General features: G+C 38.0%; 1 protein-coding gene across 18 annotated transcripts in view; it reads left to right on the top strand.

The window, feature by feature from the left end:
* The window catches only part of PTPRK (protein tyrosine phosphatase receptor type K), a 390,147-nt gene that overhangs the window by 207,729 nt on the left and 160,377 nt on the right, over positions 1–22,041 (top strand). For all 18 annotated transcript variants that reach the window (XM_032101656.1, XM_032101653.1, XM_032101659.1 and 15 more), the window contains exon 7: positions 14,645–14,938. In XM_032101656.1, the coding sequence (XP_031957547.1) occupies positions 14,645–14,938 (294 nt within the window). The remainder of the gene's footprint in view (positions 1–14,644; positions 14,939–22,041) is intronic.

Raw genomic sequence — 22,041 nt, 5'->3', positions numbered from 1 at the left:
TATAATAATACATGGATTGAAGCCTATGGGTTATTTCCAGTATTGTCCAATAGTCAATGAGTAGCTTGACAGCTAGCAGCAGTTTGGTAGCTTTTTTTGCTTCTAGAGAGCATGATAGTGAGTTCAGAAAATATTGCTACTGGGCCAAGATCTTCTTAGTTCAGTGTATAGGCTTAGGGAAAGATGCAAGAATGAGAGAGGCACACAGTGATCCACTCCTTTCATACATCATTGAGCATCTAGCAATCTATAGCTTAAGACTTACCAAGCCAGGGACTATATCAATGTATCATGTGTGTAATATCAATGACAAGCCTTCTACAAATTTGTCAAATAATTTCTGAACTTGTGTTTTTGCCCAGTTGGGAGCAATAAGTTCCCACAATTAGCTCAAGTTACCCACAGAAGAAAGTACTTCCCTGCAAAGTTGCCATCTATTTTCACTCAAGAAATAGCAAGTCTTTCCATATTAATCAGTTTCATGCCACTTGTCATTTCATAAACATCTAGCATGTATTCCTTCAATCATCATTCTTTCCTGTTGAGTGTTGCAGATTGATTAAATGTCTCCACATAGGAAGCTGTACTACATCTTCAATAACTTCTATTTGGCCTTTTCTACATCTTGTCTTCTAGCTCATCTGGCAGGAGGTAGGAAGACCAGATCTATATAATTTATTTTAGATAACATTATGAGTTTACACAGTAGCACAAGATATTATGCTTTCTTTGTGTTTGGTTCCTAATAATCACTGATCTCTTATCTTTTTGTCTGAATTGAAGTGACGTGGTCTTGAAATTCCCAACAGAAATTTTATTCCTGTGTGATTATACTGATTTAGAGTCCATAAGGGATTCATAAATCTCACTGCACTGCTTTGTATTTATCAGCTTTGACTTTATTTTACATTTTATTTCTTAATTCTTCAGTATCTTAAGGAAAACAAGAAAAGCTGGGTGTGGCTATTCACAAAATACCAGCAGCTGTAAGATAAGGCCGAAGATAAGGCTGTTGCTGCTTTAATTGGAGCCGTGACTAAAATCTATGTTTTCTTACTGACATTGTAGGTAGACATATGACTTAATGAATGTGTCGAGGAAAATGGTTCAGCCTCAAAAGGAGGGTTGTAGAGACTCCTCTGGGAATCTCTGAACCTGTAAGGTAAGGTGCTATCATTGGAAATGGAAAGTCTCTGCACAAATTCTGACTCCAGTCAGACAAGAGGAATGTATGTGGAATGCCCTTATGCTGAGAGATTGAATAAGTGACTTCTCTATAAGTCTGCACTATGTTCTGAATGCCCCTTTTTATTATCTAGTGCCTCACCTGCAACTAGGCTGAAAAATCAAAACGTCATTTTGGAAATGCTAATGTAAATGTTTTTCTTGCAGCTATTTTCTGAATTTGGATGAACTCTTTTATCTTAACCCTCTCATCTTTTATTGTTTTGCTGCACACATACACACCCACTCTTTCCTCCTCACTAAGAAATGCAACCCCAACTTCAGCCTCTCTAGCCCATTGCATTCCAAAGGAGAAAGTTGGGGTTTTTTGGTGTGTATGGAGTTATTCTGTTTTCAATTTCTAAGTCACTGCACTTAGGAAGGTATAAAAAATATGTGCATGAGACTAGTTTGTGGTACCTCTATATTCTTGACTGTAACCAAAGTTAACTATAAAACAGGTTTCCTGTGCTTGTGTGGCCCTGATAAAGGGATAATTTGAAGACTGGAAAAATGCCAGAATCGGCTTCGTGCTCAGATTGCCTAGCCCCTGAGTTTTCACTGCCTGAATGTGGGTACTAAGGAGAAGGATTTGCACCCTGAGAATGTGCCACAGAATTTGGGAAAAGAGGCTATGCCAAGTGGGGAGAACTTAGATATACAAATCTTGCTGATCACTGACTTCTCTGTCCAGTGACCAAGAACTTCTTAAAGTAAAACTCTAGTGAATTTGGGAAAGAAAAAAACTATGTTAAATGAAAAGAGGAAGGTTTAAGGGATTTTTTAAAATGTCAAAATGCTGTGTTGTGGCTTCTTATGCTTGGAAAAAAGTTATGTGCATCTATTCTGAATGTTTCTGTGAGTCCAGCTTGCCTTTCCCATTACACATTGGGGAGGAAGGTGAATAACAGGTGAAGGCTTTCTTGAGAGCAGGAAAGATGATGTGTATTGAGAGGTAGAAGCCTAAATAGAGTTAAGTGGGGCAGCTTCACCAGCCCTCTGACAGTGTTGACAAAACTGCTTTTTTTATGCCCCAAACTCACATTTATCAGAAGGATAGAAAGTCCCATGAGAGAAGTTTCCTGGTGCCTGCAGTTATTTAGAAGGAAACAAACCAGCCAAATTCTTCAAAGAACACTCATACATTAAAAGTTTGAGGCAGAACTTTGGAATTCGTCAGGAAGAGTCGTGATTTTCCTTGTCTTCATGAAAAACAGTACTTAAAATTTCTGAAAAAGTACTCCTAGCTTTGTGTACTGGGGACAACAGAGCTTGCTGGTAAAATTGCACAAATTTTTTTCCCCATGATGGCATGTTTTTGTTACCAGCACTCATGTAAAATGTAAGGGCTGCTTTAAAGTATTGTTACTGTCTGTTTAACTGGTAATATGGTGACAACCGATTTATTTTTGTCTCTGAGTCTTTTTCAATGTGCTCTTAGGTGCTTGGTTCAACATGCAGAACCAAAAAAAACCCAGTCTTCAACAAAATGCCCGTTACACACAGGCTATTTAAATTTTGGGGCATAAATAAACAACGTAGTTTGCTTGTGCAATCTTTGAAAGTAGCATTTACCACGATGGTGCATATTATTACCAGTGGATCTTGTATTTGAAGAGGAAAGCTGTACTGTACAATTTCTACCCTAATAATTTCTTCTCTTATTATTTCTGTAGAGTTGTTGATTTTGTTTGCCCTTCATATGTGAATACACGAGGCTGGTTACAGAACTTTCAGTGTACCAGCCCAGGTTCAGTAGATGTTGGTTAGTATCATATTCAAAAATTAAAACATGCAGTAGTAGAATAATGTATTCTTAAGTTTGCTCATCAAAAAATTAATAAGATAACTTAGAATGGTTAAAATAATATAGAAAAAAATTTTTTTTTATTATTAAAAAAGCATTATTTATTTCAGATTTTAAAGCTGTGATGAGGTCGGAATTGGCTCAGTTGCCTGAATTAGGGCAGTGTATAAGAATTTCATTTATCTTGCCCCATTTGATATCCCTGTCTTCAGTTTAACCATTAAATATCAAAAATCCAGAATTTAAATAGAGAGAGATTAACAGAATTCAGGAGCACAACAGGCAGCAATCACAAACCAAGGATCCAGCACAATCAGGATTCTTAAGCAGTGACCGGAGAAGGACTTCTGGAGAGGGGGAAGAGCTTAATAAACATTCATGACATTTCCCCTGATACCATCTCAACATCAGATTCCTTCCATCAGTGGTGGTGAGCCTGATGGTTGTCTGATTAGTTGGTGGTCCACCATCATGTGGTTCTGAGGGAACATTTTTACAAATTTGAGTGCAAAAGCTGCTGCCTCTCAGGTGAGTGGCACTGTGGATTAGTCGTGCTGTAGATCTCAATACAATTGAGCTAGCTTTTACTGACTGTCCAGTTGGACTATGATTGGATGGGTCTATTTCTTGTGAGACCAGAAAGACAGTTGGTGACTTCCTAGTCAGATTTCTCCCAGTGTAAGCAGTCACATTAACCATGTAAATAATACTACATAACAGTAAATGTTTGTGTCAGCTGAAATCAGATGCAAAATTTAGACTCTTTTACTGTACTCTGGGAATTTCTATTCCAGAGTCATATTGATACGTTGAACCCTTTTTGCAACAAAACAAAGGCAACATGTTTTTATCAACTCATCTAAAATCATAATATCTCGTAAAAAATTCATTAGTATGCAGAACTGGTGGGGTTTTCTGTTCTGATTTGTTTTTCTAGAAAGTTCTTTCAGGCTTTTCATCACACTCAGAATCCATTTGGCAGTGGGGTGGATGGCAGCTGCTTTGTTACCTTCATTTCATAGGTATTTCTTAACACCTGTCCAGGTGCTGTGGCAAGGGTGGTGGCTCCTTTTGGCCACTTCTATCCCCCTACCCCTTTCTGAGGGTGGCTTTCATGGTGAAAACAGATGTACTAGCCAGCACCTTCTTAAAAGGCAGTCTCAATCTTTGCCTTCTCTTTTCCCCTGTCTCGAGAACCTGAACTTGTGCTTCTGTTTCTGTACTGACACTGGCTCTTGTCTGAAACCACTGTGAGTTTCTGCAGGGGCCCAGGAAAGCAGGGAACTTCCATGTACACCTCTGCAAGAGCAGTTTTAAACCTAAACCATCATGAATGTAGTGTAGATGAGTGACACTGCAAGCAACATTGATGGTGGGAAGTGAAGGAGTAGGGTTGCCCTGTGAGGTGCATGTTAGATGATGTGTATTTCACATCTGTGATGTAAAACTGTGGTGTAAAAACCATTTTGGTTTCCGTTGGTTCATTGCAAAGATTGAGGGAAGTGTCTCAGTGCTTCCTAAAATTAGTCCCCTTCTCTGTCATTCCAGTGGGCTGCTTTCTGGCATTTTTGGCAAGAAATATTTGGACACACTGTAATAAGACATGTGAAGACATTGCTGGTGGGAACATCTATATGCGTCTTAGAAAAGATTATGAATAGAAATAGAGGGATTTGAGCAAGAAAACAGCCCCTCAAAAATAAATTTGCTCAAAAGTGGCAATGGATTCTGTCATTTCCCCCCCATAGATTTGCATAGGCTGAGCACACACGAAATCTCTCTAGATATTCATTAATGTGTAACCCTTATATTGCCTTGTATCATTTTTTCCTTTGGTGGTAGTATTAAAGTGCTGACAGAAAGCCTTTAACATCAGTGAAATGGGATACCTTAGGAAGAACTTTGCAGAATGCCTTGCAAGTCCAAAGGGGAAGGTTTTCTGTTAATCTCTGCCCCCTGTGCATTTGTAAGGTCTTGCCTTAATAATAAGTGTGTGACCTGCTTGCCTTTCTTCCTTCCTCCACCTCTGTGCATCCGTGATTTAACCCATGGTTTAGGTTAATAGTTACAGTAAAATCAGTCTCACCTCTTACATGGTTAAATTTCTGTAATTGTTATTAAATACAGACGTAAATGCTTGGAAGCCAAAGCCATGCCAGCTATTCCTGTCATCTGCAGGTACTTTAGAGTTCAGTAACCTTCTGGTACAAGGACGTGTACAGCTCGCTGCATTTATAGAGCATGATACTGTTTTGAATTCTGCCTCACGATGATACTGTCCCAACAGCACATGGCACATTTTTCTCCGTCATTCAAAAGGCATGCAGGAGAGCTGGTGATAAAAATTTGTGTTAGTGTTGGCAGGTTATCATGTGACTTCCAAAATATGGCATACAGGAGAATTCCAGGACAGGCAGGAGTGCTATCTGGGTGAATTTTTTTAGCTTTCAAGTTTTATAGTTAGGTAGAGCTAGTGAGGTATAAATCTCTATTAGATTTGGTTTTTTGTTTGTTTGTTTTTCGAGGTTTTTTTGTTTTGTTTTGGGGTTTTCTGTTTGTTTTTTTTTTTTCTTTTTTTGTTTTTGTTTTTGCTTGGGTTTTTTTGTTTGGTTGGTTTTGGTTTTTTTATTTTTCTTTCCCCCCCCCCCCCTTCTTATTTTATTTATTTATTTATCTATTTATTTATTTTTGTTTAACTGAATTCTGTTGAAATGCTCTGATTTTGTTGCAGGTGTTTGAATTTTTTGAGTTTGATTATAAATATGTCACTGTAACTTCTGTCCATCAGAACGTTTCTATATTTGGGTTGTTTAGGCAGTAAACTGAGTGTGTGAGTGACTACTGACTACATGACTACATGACTACCCAGCATCAACAGATATAAGAATAACGGAAAAATCTTCACAATCTCATTTTACTGGACCAGTTCAGACTTAAAATGAAATAATAACAAAAATAATGAAAGTACTTAGAAAATAAATATATTCCCATCACACATTGCATGTAAAAAACATGCATTGCATAAGCATGTAAAAGAAAATTCTGGAGTCTCTAAAGCAATGTTTTGTTCTTTTTCAGGCATTCTTTCTGTAATCTTTAGTTTTATTCCTTTTCATCATTGACAGCATGTGGATGTGCATGCAGAATGCAGTATCGTCAAATTGCAGAGCCTTGTAGAGTTGAGGGTAATCCTTTCTTGGGAAGTACCAATTTTGAAGAAGACATTCAATTTTCTTCTCAACCTGCTGGTTCCTGACAATGAAGCAGATAAAACATTTCTTTCCAACAGTAATCTCAACATTGACATCTCAAGGGCATTACTGATACATGTGGATAATGAAGTCATTGTGATCAAGTCTTTGCTGGAGACATTTCTATAACTGACTCATTTATGCTGACTGATTTTTTTATTTTTTTTATTTAAAATTTGAATGACTTCTCATTACAGGCACCTCCTTTTCTTACATTTATTCATTTTTCCTCTAGGATTGTGCTGCATAAATGCCTTTAACACAATGCAATCTTTTTGACAAAATGTGTCATAATCTTCTAATTGATTCCCATAGTAACATAGCCTACTATCATTCAAAAAATAAGCATGTGTACTGATCATAAATTGTGTAGAGAGATGACATAGTTCAATTTTTATTTAGACTTTTTTTTTTTTACATGTAAGCTGGGCATGTTCTTAACCTTGTTTACAGTTTCTGCTGACAATGCTAAAGCTGCACACTGTTCCTTTATTTTAAAGGAAGATAATAAAATGAACATAGTGGTGTTTCAAATCAAGGTGAATAAAATGCCACGGTGATGCATAGGATATAACATCACTATGCAGAAGTTAGCAGTTTTCACTGTTGAAATAATTCCTATTTCAGCATTTTAGGTGGTCAGTAACTGCCACGTCACCTAAATTAAATACGTTTTAGCTGCATGAGCTTGCAGACTTTTTTGTACCTATGACACAAACTTTATGTATTAGCTGCTCAAAGCTAAAACAGTAGCTTGAAGTGAGCTTGTGACATACTATTCCTGTTGGCAGACCCCAAATTAGAGACATTATGGTGAAATATGTCAGTACCCTACCTAAGCCAGTATCGTGATCTCACTGTTCAATTTGCCATTTCTGTTTGTTGCTGTTTTCTCTCCAGTGACTGATTCTCTAGGTAGTTACCTGAATTTCACTGTTAGAGATATTTATTTTTAATGTTTATTTAAAATTGATTCTTTCTGTTTTTCCATTTCAAGTAATAAAAGACAATGAAAATGGTCTTGCAAACTCTCTGAAGAGAGGTGGATAAATCACTTGACACCACCTGGTCACTAATCCATTACTTACAATGAGTTCTTTTGTTCCAGACAACTAACTCTCTTAATTAAAATATAACATTTTGTAAGTATTCTGTCTCAACCTCTGGACTAGCAGCTAGTGCCAGATACTGTGCAGTTGTGATAAATTCTTTTTTATAGTCACAGAAACAATTTTCTGAAGTCACAGAAATAAAGTCTGCGTAAGTGGAATTGAAAAGAAAAAACGGGTTTGAGAAAAACCTTTGTAGCAGAATTGTAGATCATGAGCTGTTCAAGTTTCTCCATGCAGCCATCATCACTTATGGTCACAGGACAGCAGCTGAGATAAGTCAGAATTAATTTTTGATTGTGTTGGAGTTTTGTTTGGTTTTGGCTTTGGGGGTTTTTTTTTGTTGTTTTGTTTTGGATTTTTTTTTTAAATAAAGGTAGGCTTGTAGCTATATGGAATATTTAACTTTAAAAGCCTACTGATTTCTACATGAAGAAGTCATTCTATGGTATGATATGTCAAAGTTAGTTATTTTTATGAAAACGTCTTTGCTGCCTTCTCATCAGTACAGTGCCTTCCCCAAGCTACCTGTAGAAGACAAAGATGAGATCAACAGAAACTTTCCCATCAGAAAAAAAAATTAAAAATGTACAATTGTTAACAACGTAGAAAAATAAAGCACCTGTTAAAATGAGTTAAACTTGACAAGCAGAGAGACATTTTTGTCCATTGGGAGAAAAAAAAAAAAAAGATGAAACAAATTTATTAAGAAAATGGTAAATGAGTTTATGAACAAATAGAAAAGCCAAGCAATAGCTTGGGGAATTATTAATTAAGTGGCCAAGGCTTGTGAGAGCTCCAAAGGACTTGCAGCTGGTTGGGTTTTTATTGTGTTAATTTCTCAGCAGCATTTGTTCTTGCAGTAGTGGACATGATTGTAAAATTTCTCTGAGGGGAGTTATTTTGAGCATTGCAGCTGGTTTAAGCAAGTGTGCCTTCCTGCAGCCTCTGCAATGTGCCCTGCCCTGCAGTCAAGCTCATCCTCCTTTATTCTGACATTTTTCAGATGCATTGTGTCTTTTGGGCAGGAGTAATCTGTGTAGCTGATGTATAGTATGTCTGGCTGAGAATAAGTTTGCACTTGTTCTTCTCCTTTGTGACAAGAATAAGGTGGGCAGCTCAGGTGAGAAAAGCAAGTACCACTATGTGGTGTGCAAGCAAGAATCCCATGAGCTAAATCCATAATGGCAGCATTTCTCACTTAAGACTGGGTGTATGTCTGCACCTATGAATTGGGTAGTTAATATTGTCCTGATGTAATTTTATTGGACTTCCCATGTGAAGTCTGATTAGTGGTTGGAAGGTCTTGGAGCAACCTAGACCTAGAGGTATGTTTTTAATAATGCTGAAAAGGAAAATATGCCATGTTCTTGTAGGTTTTTTGGTTTGGGGTTTTTTTTCAGTCTTTTTGCATTTCCTTGTTTTCAGAAGCCAAGGAGAGTGCTCAGTTCCCATTACTGAACTGCCCTCAATGTGCTGCACAATCTATTTGATGCATAGGCTTTTGGGATTTTTTTATTCATCTTCCATGTGTTATTCAGCAAAACCACTAAGGACCAAACTACTCACTAGAGATGGAGCATATAGGGTGACAGACTCAGCTGTGAGTGTAGTCTGTCATGCACAGAAAGAGAAAACTTGAGACCTTGTTGGAAATTTAAAAATAAACTGCGGAGGCTTCCTGTGACTTCAAGGTTCATGATACCTCTGCTGTTCATCAGGTCTGTGCTTTCAGCTTGGCATCCCTCAGTCCTCTGCATTAACTTGCTTTTTGACTGAGTAGAAGAATTTCTCATCAGGCAAGTTCTGTTTTCTGTAATGCTTCCCCCTTAGCTGGCAAAGTCCCCTGTTTGTGTTAATACACCTTGTATTGGTGCTGAGGTGTGGCAGGTCTTGTCAGAGTAGAAGACAACCAGGTGTCCTTGCAGACAGGCCGAGTCCAAAATAAACTTATTTGTCTTAAAATCTGATTGATTTTTTTTTTTCCTCTCAGAGCAGTACTTCCTATTAAAGATATGCCACATGCAGAATGATTTTTGCAAAAATTAAAAAAAAAAAGCCAGTGTTTGGGCTCAAAGCCTCCATGGTTTGTTTTTATTTTCAAACTGTTCATAATTCATTTTGTCACCACCTTCATGACCACTTAATTTCTTTCATTTATACTTCTTTGGAGCTGTAGGTATTCCCCCAACTTACAATTAAGGAAATGCAGAATTTCTTACTGTTATTGTCGTTCACTTAATATTCTCATTGTTACATTTGTAGCTTAATACTCTATCTGCATTTAAGTTTTCAGTCACTACTTCTGGTTAATTCTTTTTTTCCGCGGGATTGACTAGCTTTTAAGACCAAGAATTTTTCATGTTTTTTGAATGTTTCCCTGCTAGTACTTGACTGCCATAACTTTTTCTTCTAAATGTCATTCATGTTCTCCAAATTTCAAACAATATTTCTACCTCTTCTGGTTTTCAATACTTTTTAAAACAAGAATCTCTAGAGCAGTATGTAATCTTCCAGTACACGAGGAGTACTGAAGTAGTGTAACTCTTGGCCCTATATGCCTTGGGTATCTCAGACTGCATAGCCAGTGTGGTCAGGCACTGAACCTCAACTGAATTCAACTAGAAAACCAGAGAGCTTGTAAGAAATATGCAGACATACTTAAACAGCTTTGCGAGAAATTTCCCTAGAAGAGGAAATGAGTTTGATGTAAGTGGGAGCTGAGTCAGTCTTGAATCATTTGTGGAGGCATCTTTGCTATACTCCCTAGAACATCCAGTATTAGCTGTATTTACATGACTTTATATTTTTGTTTCTTTGAATTATGACAAATTTTAAAGGAACTTTGTATTCTTTTGGTTGACCTACTTTCTTGATAGTGTATGGTGTAATTAAAACATCCATTTTAATTTCTGGGGAGGTGAGGCTGATGTTGGGCATTCTTTTAATAAATGAATGTTTTGTTATACTTGTAAAAATTAGGATTTTTATGATTGCCCCTCTTGTGTGTATTGGGTTAAATAGTTAATACTCAGCATATCAAGTGTATGGCTTGGTGTGAGATATTTCACAGAACAAGCTGACCATGCTGTCACCAGAGGGAAGGCACAGTGTGTGCGTGAGTGGAGGGGACTCGCAGGCTATTACTGCACAGCGTTAATGTGTGCAGGGGCTGTACAAGGCACGAGTGGGATAGAGTGGATGAAGGCATGCACCTGCTCTGTGTGTTCAGGCTCTGTGGTGACCAGCCCTCTCCTCCCCGGCTCGTCAAACCCTTCTGCTGTGTAGCAAGAGTCTCTTGTGTCTGGTACATGTTATGCTCAGAAAAACATGACTCTTGTATATAAGTAATATTTTATCAGGCACGTATCATCCAGTATCAGCTTTTCCTCCAAAATGGAACAATATGTAGAATTCTGCTTTAGTTTTATTTTTTTCTTTGAACTGATCATTAACAGTATGATTGCCAGAAAGATACTAATTAAACCACCTTCCTTTGTTTTAAACTTAGGAAGTATTTAATCTTGGAAGGCAACATGGTGTAGTATGCATATATTACTTGAGAATATTGGAAGTTTTATGCATATTAGTCACTATAATAATAACACTAATGACCTTTTCTGGTTGTTTTTTTCTGTCTGTGAAAGCATAATTATTTGCATACAATGTTTAATATTGAAGATATGACACAACCACTTAACTGTAGGAAGACTGGTAGTGGAGGTTGATGCTGCATGCTTATTCTAGTCATTGGTGCCTAAATATAATACTACATTTAATATACAATGTCATATACATACTGATGTGAGCATAATGTACTACTAGTAGCTCAGCAGAATGGGAACTTAGTACTGATGAAATGTCAGTCTTAATTTTTTATTACCTTAGCTGTGGGCATTTTATGTCAAAACCAGAGCTGACCAAATACTGCAAAATGCAATGCATGAAAACACTTTCATTTATTTAATGTCTTGAAGATGTACAAGTGGTCTTTTAATATAGTCTTTCTGAGATGTTAGTGGCCATGAAAATTGTAAGGGATTTCATCAGATTTAACACCTTTAAGCACTAGCTAAAAATACAGGCAGAAAATGAGTCAGTAATTAAACTAGTTACATTGGAAAAGGAATCTTAAATTTTGTGCTTAGCAAAGGAAGAAACGAAACTCACCATTCAGGGTCTTTGATCAAATTGTTAAGTGTATCTCAAATACCTATCAAAGTCCATTCTACTGATGAGTTAAACTGTCCATGGGTTGAAATATTTTTTCATAAATTATTGTTTGTAACTTTATGGCTCTTCACAGAGGGCTCATGGCTGAGAAAAAGGGAACGAAGCTCAAGGAAAATTGACTGCTAGGAATACTGTGTGTCTTAGCCATATCTCCTCATAATATTTGGGGAAGGTGGGTTCTTTTTGGCAGAAATAAAGGGCACAGTTCTCCAGTTGGGTTGCAGTGATCAGGGCAGTGAGAAGGTGGAGGGAGGTCACCGTGCTGCCCCACGTGGCTTTGGGTCTGGTGAGCCTCAGTTTCCTGCAATTCTCTAACCCAGGCTCTGAACATCTAAACCATCACCTGGCTTGGCTGAAGCTGAGTTTTTATGTTGTTTAAAAGCCAGAACAAACTTCTGAGAGGCTGATTTTCTTTAGGGTACTTTTTCACATATCTCCTTTTATTTTTCGTGCCTTATATAAGAGGTTTTTCATTTTTGGCAGACTGTCTTCTCAGGGCACTCTGCAAGTGGATTATTTACTACAGGTGGACCCAGATTGCTGGGGTAAAAAGCCAGCAATATACACTTCCTTGAAGGATGTAAATTGTGTTTTAAAACTCACTGAAAGAAAAGTATTGTTAATACGTGTGATATTTGCTATGGGAATAGCAACCAAAACATTAATAATGGCTTTGTTCTGTCTTTTTAGCTATCAATGGCAATTTTTAAACTGTAAAAGTTCCAGGTTGCTGTATATACAAAAGGAAATTGTGATTTCAAATTATAAATGTGGATGTGGTTATAGAATAATGAATGGGAATAATTAATAGAAAGTTAATTGGGTAACATCAGAAAAGTTTATTCTGGTATATTGGGATTGCATGCTTCAGTTGATACTTAGTGTACTTTTGGGATTTCTGGTTGCACCTCACCTCTGGTTCTGATAGTATATTGTATTATGAAGAATATTAATAATGCTGCAGAACAATTACTTGTTCATTTGCTAACTGATTAAAATTCATGCATAATTTATTGGAACTGGGAGAGACTTTATAAATAAGTCTCCTTGGCCTCAAGAGCTTAAAAACAAAATGCGTATGCTAATATAAGAATGTGCTTTACTTCTTAACATAAAAACTTAATAGGCAATGGTATGTTAGTCTCATTAATGTGAGGTTTTATTTGTGATAATCATGCTCTTAATCAAAGTGTATACTTCTAAACATAGCCATATGTTTTAGAAGTTTATAACTTGGAGTTGGCAGTGCATCATGATCATCAATGAGGATGTTTTCTGCTATAATATACACTGACCTTAGCATACATTAGTTTGACATTTAAAATGTTAGCTCCAAAGCAAACAAACTGCCCTCATTATGCCCAGCTGCATTTCTGAGCTTTGATGCAGGTAAGGGATCTAAATTAATTCATATGCACATTTATTGCCAAAACATGGTAAAACGTTAATAATTGCTTGAGATATTTTCTATAGTTTTGTATATCCCGAAGCAGAAATGGAAACACTTTGGAGCATTCACCTTTTCACTCTGGGAGGAAAAAAATCAGCTCCCATTACAGCCACTATGACAAGGCTACAGACTCCCTGGTCTGCAAACTGAGTGTCTTGAGAAGCAGTTAATTTAGAAAAAGGTCTGCAAGATAAGTGCCAAAATCTGGGAAACCTGGTTGCTTATAGAGCTGGTGAATATACTGTTTGGAACAAGCTGTGGTATCTGGAAGGGAAGCTTTGCTGCTGGAAATAGAGAAGCAGACAGAACCAGGGAGTCATTAGCTGAACGTCAGCATGCAGGGAAGATGGGACATCAAAGGAAGTCCACCACTCCCCATCACATTTTCTGTCACTGACACTGATGGGATCATCCCTGGGTGACAGAACACGTGGAATGCATCTGTGTCTTAACTTGGTTGTGTGGAATGTGGGGGAAGTGGTGCAAGGGTCCCCTGCTAGGGAAATCTTATGGTCTGGGGTCAAAAGTTATTTTTAATGTACTGGCCATGAGATCCCCTCTACCTGCTCAGAGTTGCTGATTTGTAAGTTCTGCATCGCTGCTGTGTGAAACCCCTGTGTGCACTGAATCTAGCATCGTTGCCTAATTAACTGAAACAAATTAGTTGAAATATAAGCCATCTGGAATGAAAATGAACCCTCCATGTTTATCAGTGAATTCATTTTATTAGAAAAATACCTGTTGCTTGTGATTTGTTTCTTAAAATAAATCATGTTGATGCAATGTTTCTATGTTAACATTTCTCAGAGTAAGGAGGACCACCCCTTCCTGTTTGGTCTGTCATTACCTTTTTCACTGTGCAGCTGCATTGAAATATTTAGGCAGGCAAAAGCTGATGAGAAGAGGGGATGACAAAAGGCAACACACATCCTATTGTTCAAGTTTCAAAATCAGTTAATAACTTACTAAAGAATAAAATACTGTATGTTGTTGCCATATGTCTTTATTTTGTCATTCTCCTGGCAGCTTTGCTCAGTTCTGAATATTCTGAATGCCTGTAATAGGCATCTATATCCTTTTCCCTAACTACATCCGGTGGGTTTCAGATTAGCTGCAGTGATACTCATTTTTAAGAATATTCTGTGCAGGGGTAGTGTATCATCTCTTGCAGCTCTTTCTATAAGGAAAGTACAAACATGGTTTCAGTCAATAAAAAAAAATCTCAAGTTATTGGTATAGTAAATTATATAAATGAGCATAGTTTTTTTCAGAAAAAAATCTCAAGCAGCAGCAATATATAAATCAGACAGAATTTTGTGGTCTCCAGCTGAGCTTTTGAACAGGAAAAAATAGCATTGAGCAGATGCCAGTAGTGCACCACTCACTCCCATCAGCTGAAATTCTCCTCAGCTCTTCTTCATTGATGTCAGTTTGAATTTGCTTCTGAGGTTTGGAATTTTCGCTGACCAAACTCTGACAACTTTCCGTGTAGAGAGCCCTCCTCTTAGTGGGAGGAGGGCTTTTTCCAGCTTTTGTTTTACCGCTGGCTTATTTTTTGTCTCCCCTGCAGAGCCACCTCGGCCAATAGCACCCCCGCAGCTGCTGGGCGTTGGGCCTACATACTTGCTCATCCAGCTGAATGCCAACTCGATCATTGGGGACGGCCCCATTATCCTGAAAGAAGTGGAGTACCGGATGACGTCCGGGACCTGGACCGAGACCCATGCAGTCAACGCACCAACGTACAAGCTCTGGCACCTGGACCCTGACACTGAATATGAGATTCGGGTCCTGCTCACCAGACCGGGCGAAGGTGGGACGGGGCAGCCAGGACCACCACTCATCACCAGGACCAAGTGTGCTGGTGAGTGTTGCTCTGGAAAATTAACAAAAACCCAAAATCTTTTACTTTATGGTTTAATTGATTGGCAGGCGTGTTGGCTCCAATTAACTTCTATCAGGACTTAAGGATTCACTTCACACCCACAGGATCCCCAAGTTTCTGGATCAGTAAGGTTTTGCTTCATCCTCTTCTTTCCCTGGTCATTGTCTAGGTTGGTAACCCTTGGAGGCTAGGTTAGGAGGCGGGAAGTTAGAAATCCAAGAAAACATTTTACTCTTCCTCAGGCAAGGAATGGAACTTGATTTCTGGAAAGTACTGACCTCCTTGCGTCTTCACCTTGATATTTTCAAATGCATTTTAAGTAAACTTGTACATAGAGGAAATTGCATGAGAAAAAAGGATATGTTTAAGAAATAGAGCCTTGCAAAAAAAAGTGTAGTGTACTTCTGCATAATTTGTCTTTTCCCAAGCAGTTACGCATGGCCTGACAGAGTCTCCAAGAACTAAAATATGAATACTAAAATCTCCAGCTATGACTGTTCCCAAGGGAAGTGATCACAGCACCAAGCTTGCCAGAGTTCAAGAAGCATTTGGACTGCGGTCTCAGGCACATGGTGTGACTCTTGGGTCTCTCCTGTGCAGGATGGGGAATAAAACTCAATGATTCTTGTGGGTCCCTTACAACTCAGAATATTGTATGATTCTCTAAATTGTAAAATACAATTGAAAATATTAATGGAGTGTTTTCTCCGATTTTGACTGCTATCACCAAAATCATGTGCTGCTGAGCCCTGCAGTCTGCTTCCTGTTTCTTAGAGTGCCCCTGCGTGGCCAGCACCATGAAGACAAAGCACTGCCAACTTGTGTTATATGCTGTTCCTTCTAAAGCTTCTTAAAGTTATTTTAATCTCAGCTTTCTCAAGAAGAAAGATAATGCCTATGTCTCATAGTTGCAGGGGAAAATAATTATAGATTTGAATCTCAGACTGTGAGGAAAATAAGCAAAACTAAATTGTGGGTTTTCCTTTCCTAGTCTCAGGACTTCTAGGGCCTGATGGTATTTTAAAGTTGGCGCAGTATTAGATTTAGCAAAGTGTGCTGATAACCATCTATTCAAAATTGCAGTAAAGTAATCAGAACAACAAACCAGAGTGTCAGGTTTCCATGTGTCATGTATATACGTGCATATGAGAATCAGAAATATGAATAGTTTTTTCACAAGTTGGTGACATCTCTGATGGATGACCACTCATTTTGTTTACTTAAGGAAGAGTGTCAGGGTCTGGATCAGAAGCCAGGAATTCTAGCAGATTAGCTCAGTGTGTATGAAATCCAGAAAATTAGAGAATTCTTTTTAAAATTGGGAATGGTATGGTCAGAAGCTGAGGCACAAATCTGGAGTAAGACTAAACTGAAGGCATCTTTTGGAGTTTGTGATCATTTTTATAATTTAGTCTTTCTTTCCAGTGAAGCAAAAAGATCTATGTGTCTATCTCAGTTAAGATGTCAGTCTTTGAGATCTAAGTAAGGTTAAAGTATTGGTTTATTGCACGGAATTGGTTTAGACATTCTTCTGAAAAAGTAGGAATTGGAAAACAGCTTCTGTTTTAAAGCTGAGACTAAGAAATCCAAATGTTCAGGTTGTTTTCCTAGCATTTGAAAAAAATGTAACTTTAATTTACTCAGGTTGTGACAGAGTAAAGATTTTTAATGGGAAAGGAAAAGAAAGTAAGTAATGATTTATGTGACATGTTTTTAGAAGCCAGTTAGGGAAAACAATGTTATTGTGAGTGTGGGTTTATTTTTAAATTTTTTTAAGCATAGCACTCACATGTAAGGCTCCAAAATCTAGTCTGGCTTGAGAAAAAATTTCAACTCAATTTAATCCACTATGAAATTAAGCAGATTAAAAAACACTTGAGAAGAAAGTTCTGAACTTCTGTGACAGTATTATTTTAATAATTATAAAAGTTCAAGCTGTTTATCTTGTAGCAAGACTGATTCTTCCTATTCCATGAAAATGAAGGCAAATAATTTTTACCATTAGCTAGTTTCAGTTAGAAGAAGGTGTGTCAGCAAGGGTTTGTGAAGACTGAAATATGGTCTCCAGCACCAGGGATGAGTCAGAACAGAACCAGCTTGAACAGCAGGTCGCCCTGCTGCCTCCTCACCTGTCTGGAAAATGAGACAGACCTTCCTTTTCTGCAGTGCTCTCCCAAGGCTTCTGATAGATAACTGCAAGTCCAAGTCAATATGATTTTTTTGTCTGGATATACATATATTTTGCTTGTAAAAAGCAAATTATAAACATAAAAATTAGTCTCTTCCAAAGAGAAGATTTGTAAGAAAAGGTAAAGGTAATAATGGAATATCTCACCCTGCAGTCCCTGCTGCTGTTTGTATTGTACAGGCGACTGGCAGGTGATTGTGCTATATTAGATTATATCTCTGCAGCAGTATCTTCTTTCTGGATTTTCTTCAATTATTCCCAATTCTCATTTCTGACAAGATCCCTTTTTTTTTCAGCCAGATACTCTCTTTTCTGTCAATGTTCTTTGTCAATTTTGTCTTTCCCTAAGTTTTATACATATTAGTTCGAATTCTGAAACAAGTTCTAATTGATTATCTGCTCGATATCAGATGGAATGGTGGGAAATAAATGAATTTTTAACATGAAGTTTGACTACTCTCTATACAGATTAAAAAGTGTGCATTAGAGAATGTTGATCTGATGAGATTGTAAGGATTGAAGTTTACATTCCAAGTAGCAGCAACAGCAAACTCACTGAAAAATAATGAGAATAAGCTAGGGTTCTGCTCTTTGTTTATTTAGTGCTTAAGCAAATATCAGCATTATTTTCAAATGACGTTTAAAGTATTTTTTCCCCATAATTCATTCAGTATTTATAATTTCATGCTATTTTTAAATAATGTATTATTGATCAGTTGTTCTCTGCGTTGCTGGAGATATACTCTACTCTTTAGCGATTTGAGTGATGATCGTACTTTCCTCATAGTCATATGTGCACTTTTATTATTAAGTATTTAGATCAATTTATGTCTTCCTCATAGCAAAACTACTGTCTGGTGACTCATTTACTAAATGTTTCCACTAATGCTAAACAAAATTGTTCTTTAATGAAGAAATAATTCTTCCACTAGTTAAGTCCTCTGACAGCCTATTTGTCCACCCGGCATTTCCCAGGTAATCTTTCCCGTGCTGAAGTGAAGGCATTTTGCTAGATATGTTGTTTTATCAGTCTCTGATTAAAGATAGTGCTGAGCAATCAAATATATGAAACCACTGAGTGTTTTTAAGTGGCTGAAGTCTGAAACATCTGAAGAAAACACTATTTTCTGACATTATCCTCTGTAAGAGCCAGGTGTATGCTTTGTTATTTCTTCTTCTAAGCACCACTGATGATGACATGATCATGGCATTGTGTTCCCAGCTGCTGATGCTGAAGGGTACTGCCTCCCCCTCAGTCCTCACAGGGCACTTGAGCTTTATTTCATTATGACTTCACCTCTTGCCTGGTGTCATTGCTCAGATTATTCGCTTCTCTGGGTTTTAACACCAAAACAAAAGGTAGAGGGTAACACTTCATCCAGAAGTAATCCTCAGGGCTGTTTTCTGTGGCTTTGGAGTGTGTTGTCCTTCTGAGTGTATCCTCTGAGTTGTGATTGCCTTTCTTTCCTTGGGGGAGTGGAGGGAGAGGGACAGGGTGTAGAAAATACGTGATAATCTAAACTTGTCCACTTAGCCTGCCTTTTCAACTGCAAATTAGAAGTTGTTCTCTTATATTGGCTGCTGCTTCTGAGTAACAGCTCACAGCTCAGTTTTATGATTAACTGATTTTTTAGCAGCAAAGGAGGTCAATAGTTCAGCCTGTCCAGAGCTTAATATATGTACATGGTGGAATTGCTCACTTCTACTTTACTGAAGTCTAGCACAAGGGTGTGATTTTTCAGAAAAGCATGAAGAATTGTAAAGCAGTTGGAGAAAACAGTCCTGTGTGTCTTCATTTTTTTTTTTTTCTTTGTTTTGATAATGAAATGAACAAGGGCAGGGGGGAAAGCTTTATAGCTTTAGCAGAGCTGAGAAACAAAAAATATTTATCAATGATATTATTATTATTACTATTGTTATTACTGTTATTTCATTGTTCAAAAGCATTATCCATCACAGAGACCTGCTATTGGTAACAGTCAGCCTCAAGGCATAAGAGCAGGAGATGCTGGTTCAGTGATGCAGTGCTGGCACATGATCCCCGGCAATTGAAGGCTTGGGAGCTGGGCTGCTTTCTGCTGCCTTTTTGAAGTACAGAATATTTATGTACAGTTTCCATGTATGTTAATTTCGAAAACAATATACACGGAGTACAGGATACTGCTGAATTCTCCTCTAACGAACAAAAAAAGCAGCACATGGGAAATATTGAAAAACAAAAGCAAGCTCAAAGGCTTTTGATCATTGTCTTGGGGTTTATAACAGAGGGACCCCAGTGATGTTGCCATCAAGAAAGTGACCCTGCATGACTGCCTGGGGAACTAAAATGTTGTTGTGGTTACATAAAAATTGTAAATGATTTTTCAAATGAGTGGAGTGAGGGGGACATTGCAGTATGGAATCTGCATGCGCTGATGTGGGACGTGTACAGTGCTACTGCACGCAGTGTTTGTTGCCTTTTACACTTGCAGAGTGATGGCAGGGGACCTGGGTTTACAGGTTTTTACTTTGTGCTGTACATGAGAATTTAGGATGTTGATATATGAGACAAAGGTTTTATAAAATTGGGTAGAGGCAACATCACAGGAGGCTCCTGGAATATACAGCACTGAATGGATAAGTTGTGGTCTTCATTTGTGTCCCTTGCAGTAGTGCAACTGCAATTGTTTAAAACTTTGAAAACTAATAAAAATACAGATAAATGCGTAATTTTCAACCGTTATTTTTTTTTAAAGGGGACAGAGAGAAATATTTACCTTTAAAGAAAAAGAGCTGTCTTCATGTTTCAAGCAGAATTTTACCTTGTTTCCCTCAAAGTAGGTATTATTATGGACTTAGACTATAGCTTCAAGGGGAACATGAATACATTTTGAGTGCTTAAATTACATGTTTTTATTGCTCATATTTTTGTTATTTACAGTTTGAACACATTTTAAGAATCAACTAAAGATGAACAACTTGAAATGAAATGAATATGATACTTCTAAAAATTACTTTACATTTGTCATTCCGGAAGAGGACTCATTACACCAATATTTATAAGTTGCTGTTGTTTCTACAAATGTGTTTGGCACTTGTGACTGTTTCTGGGCTTTTGGCCAGGTTCTAATTGGAACCATTTAAGATCTCGATATCTGATTCCAAATGCACCAGAGCCTTGTTCCATATAGGTTTACCAGTTGGTTATGATACGGGGGGGGGGGGGGGGGGGGGTGGAGCTATTAAGACAATGGAAGAAGTCTGGTCTAAGGAACTTCATCATATTCCCTTTAAGACTGAATACTAAAATTGTTATTGAGAAGGCATCCTGTAGAAGAGCTACCTGATTTGGACCATCATCTGGCACCCACAACCATGCTCTGTTTATTGTGCTGCTTGCCATTGCTGAGATACCCATACCACATATAGAATCCTAATGATGCTTATATCCATAAGAAAGGACTGTAGTGCAGCTGACTTACCTAGCAAGAGACCAGGCAGACTGCCCAGCCAAGTTCTTGTCAGATTGTGTAAATTAGGCATGGTATCCTCTTTTTCAAAGGAGCGCGATGCTGATGACTCAGTTGAATTGGCAGTAAACTGCAAGTTCAGACACTGACCTCCCCTAAATTAGTTTTCAACTTTTTTTTTGTTCGCTGTATTCAGGCAAGCTTAGTATCATTTATATGGTACTTGCAGCTGCAAGTTCCCTCTGCACTAACTGGAAACTTTCTTCCTGCAACATTGCGAGTGCCATGTTATACAATGAGGCATGGGTGCCCTGAATTCTCTCATGCTTTATTTTTCAGAAGAGTTTTGTTTGGGGCTAGTTTTTTATAGTAGAGTGTCATAATCAGCAGTAAGTCACTGTGATGCTCTTCACTTAGAATTAGGGTAGCAGACCTAGGCACATGGGCTCCTCTAGCATGGCCACCCACATTTCAAAGCCTCTGTTGTGTGCAGTGGCCTCTTCTGCCTTCTTTCTGAAGTGTCTACCAGTGGGCAGGGGGGGATGAGTTACCTGCAGCAAGACATGGTTGTGGTCATTGGCACTTGACACGCTGGTCAGTCAAGGTTTTGGTGCAAAGACTTTGGTTAGAGTTACTGGTTCTCTTTCTGATGAAGGACACTAGGTCAGGATACGCCTTCGCTGTGTGGTAGAAGCAGGGGGAGGAAAGGGAACAGCTGCCAACATCACACAGATCTCCCCTGTGTCTCAGCAATTTCTCCATCTCATCTCAGCTTGGTTTGTTTGGCGGCTTTTCCCAGGGCAGAGCATGCCACAGCACACTGAGACTGTCATGATTTATCCAAAGTGCATGTAACTAGTCAATAGATCACACTTCTGAGAGGAGCACTGTCTGTGGCAAGAAAATATATTGCAGTGCATTAATCCATGGTGCCCATTCCAGCTGTAAAAGAATGGATGTGGACAATAATTCATATTGCAGCGCTTGAAAGTGCTGTGGGTGCACCCAGGCCAGATAACTCACAGCCTGATTAGAGCTTCTCCAAAGTTGGGGGACTGATATTCACAGATTTTTGGTCTGTGTCTGCTTCTTAAAAACATGGCCGCAGGTTGAGATAATCTTTCCCTTTTAGAAGACTGGAGCTCTTTTTTTGAACAGAGACTTCTATTTTTAATTTCAGCTGAAATAAATTTTTTTTAGCATGATTGATTAGTGTGTTTGATGCTTTAGTTTGGTTTCATAATTAAGGTCTCTCAACTGTTCAGGAATGCAATATTAATTTTATGGCGTTTGAGAATTGGTAAGTACGTAAATAAAACAAATTTTTAAAGGACTGACTTTTATTGTATTTTCATTTATCAGTCTATTAAAAATTAATCAGGGAAAATTTTAATAAGGTTTTTTAAGTTGCTCTGATCATTGCAGCACTAAAATGTTTTGGCAGC

The sequence above is a fragment of the Corvus moneduloides genome, chromosome 3 (assembly GCF_009650955.1).
Source record: "Corvus moneduloides isolate bCorMon1 chromosome 3, bCorMon1.pri, whole genome shotgun sequence".
NCBI lineage: Eukaryota > Metazoa > Chordata > Aves > Passeriformes > Corvidae > Corvus > Corvus moneduloides.
The sequence above is the reverse complement of the archived record's forward strand: the minus strand, read 5'-3'. Positions and strand labels throughout refer to the sequence as shown.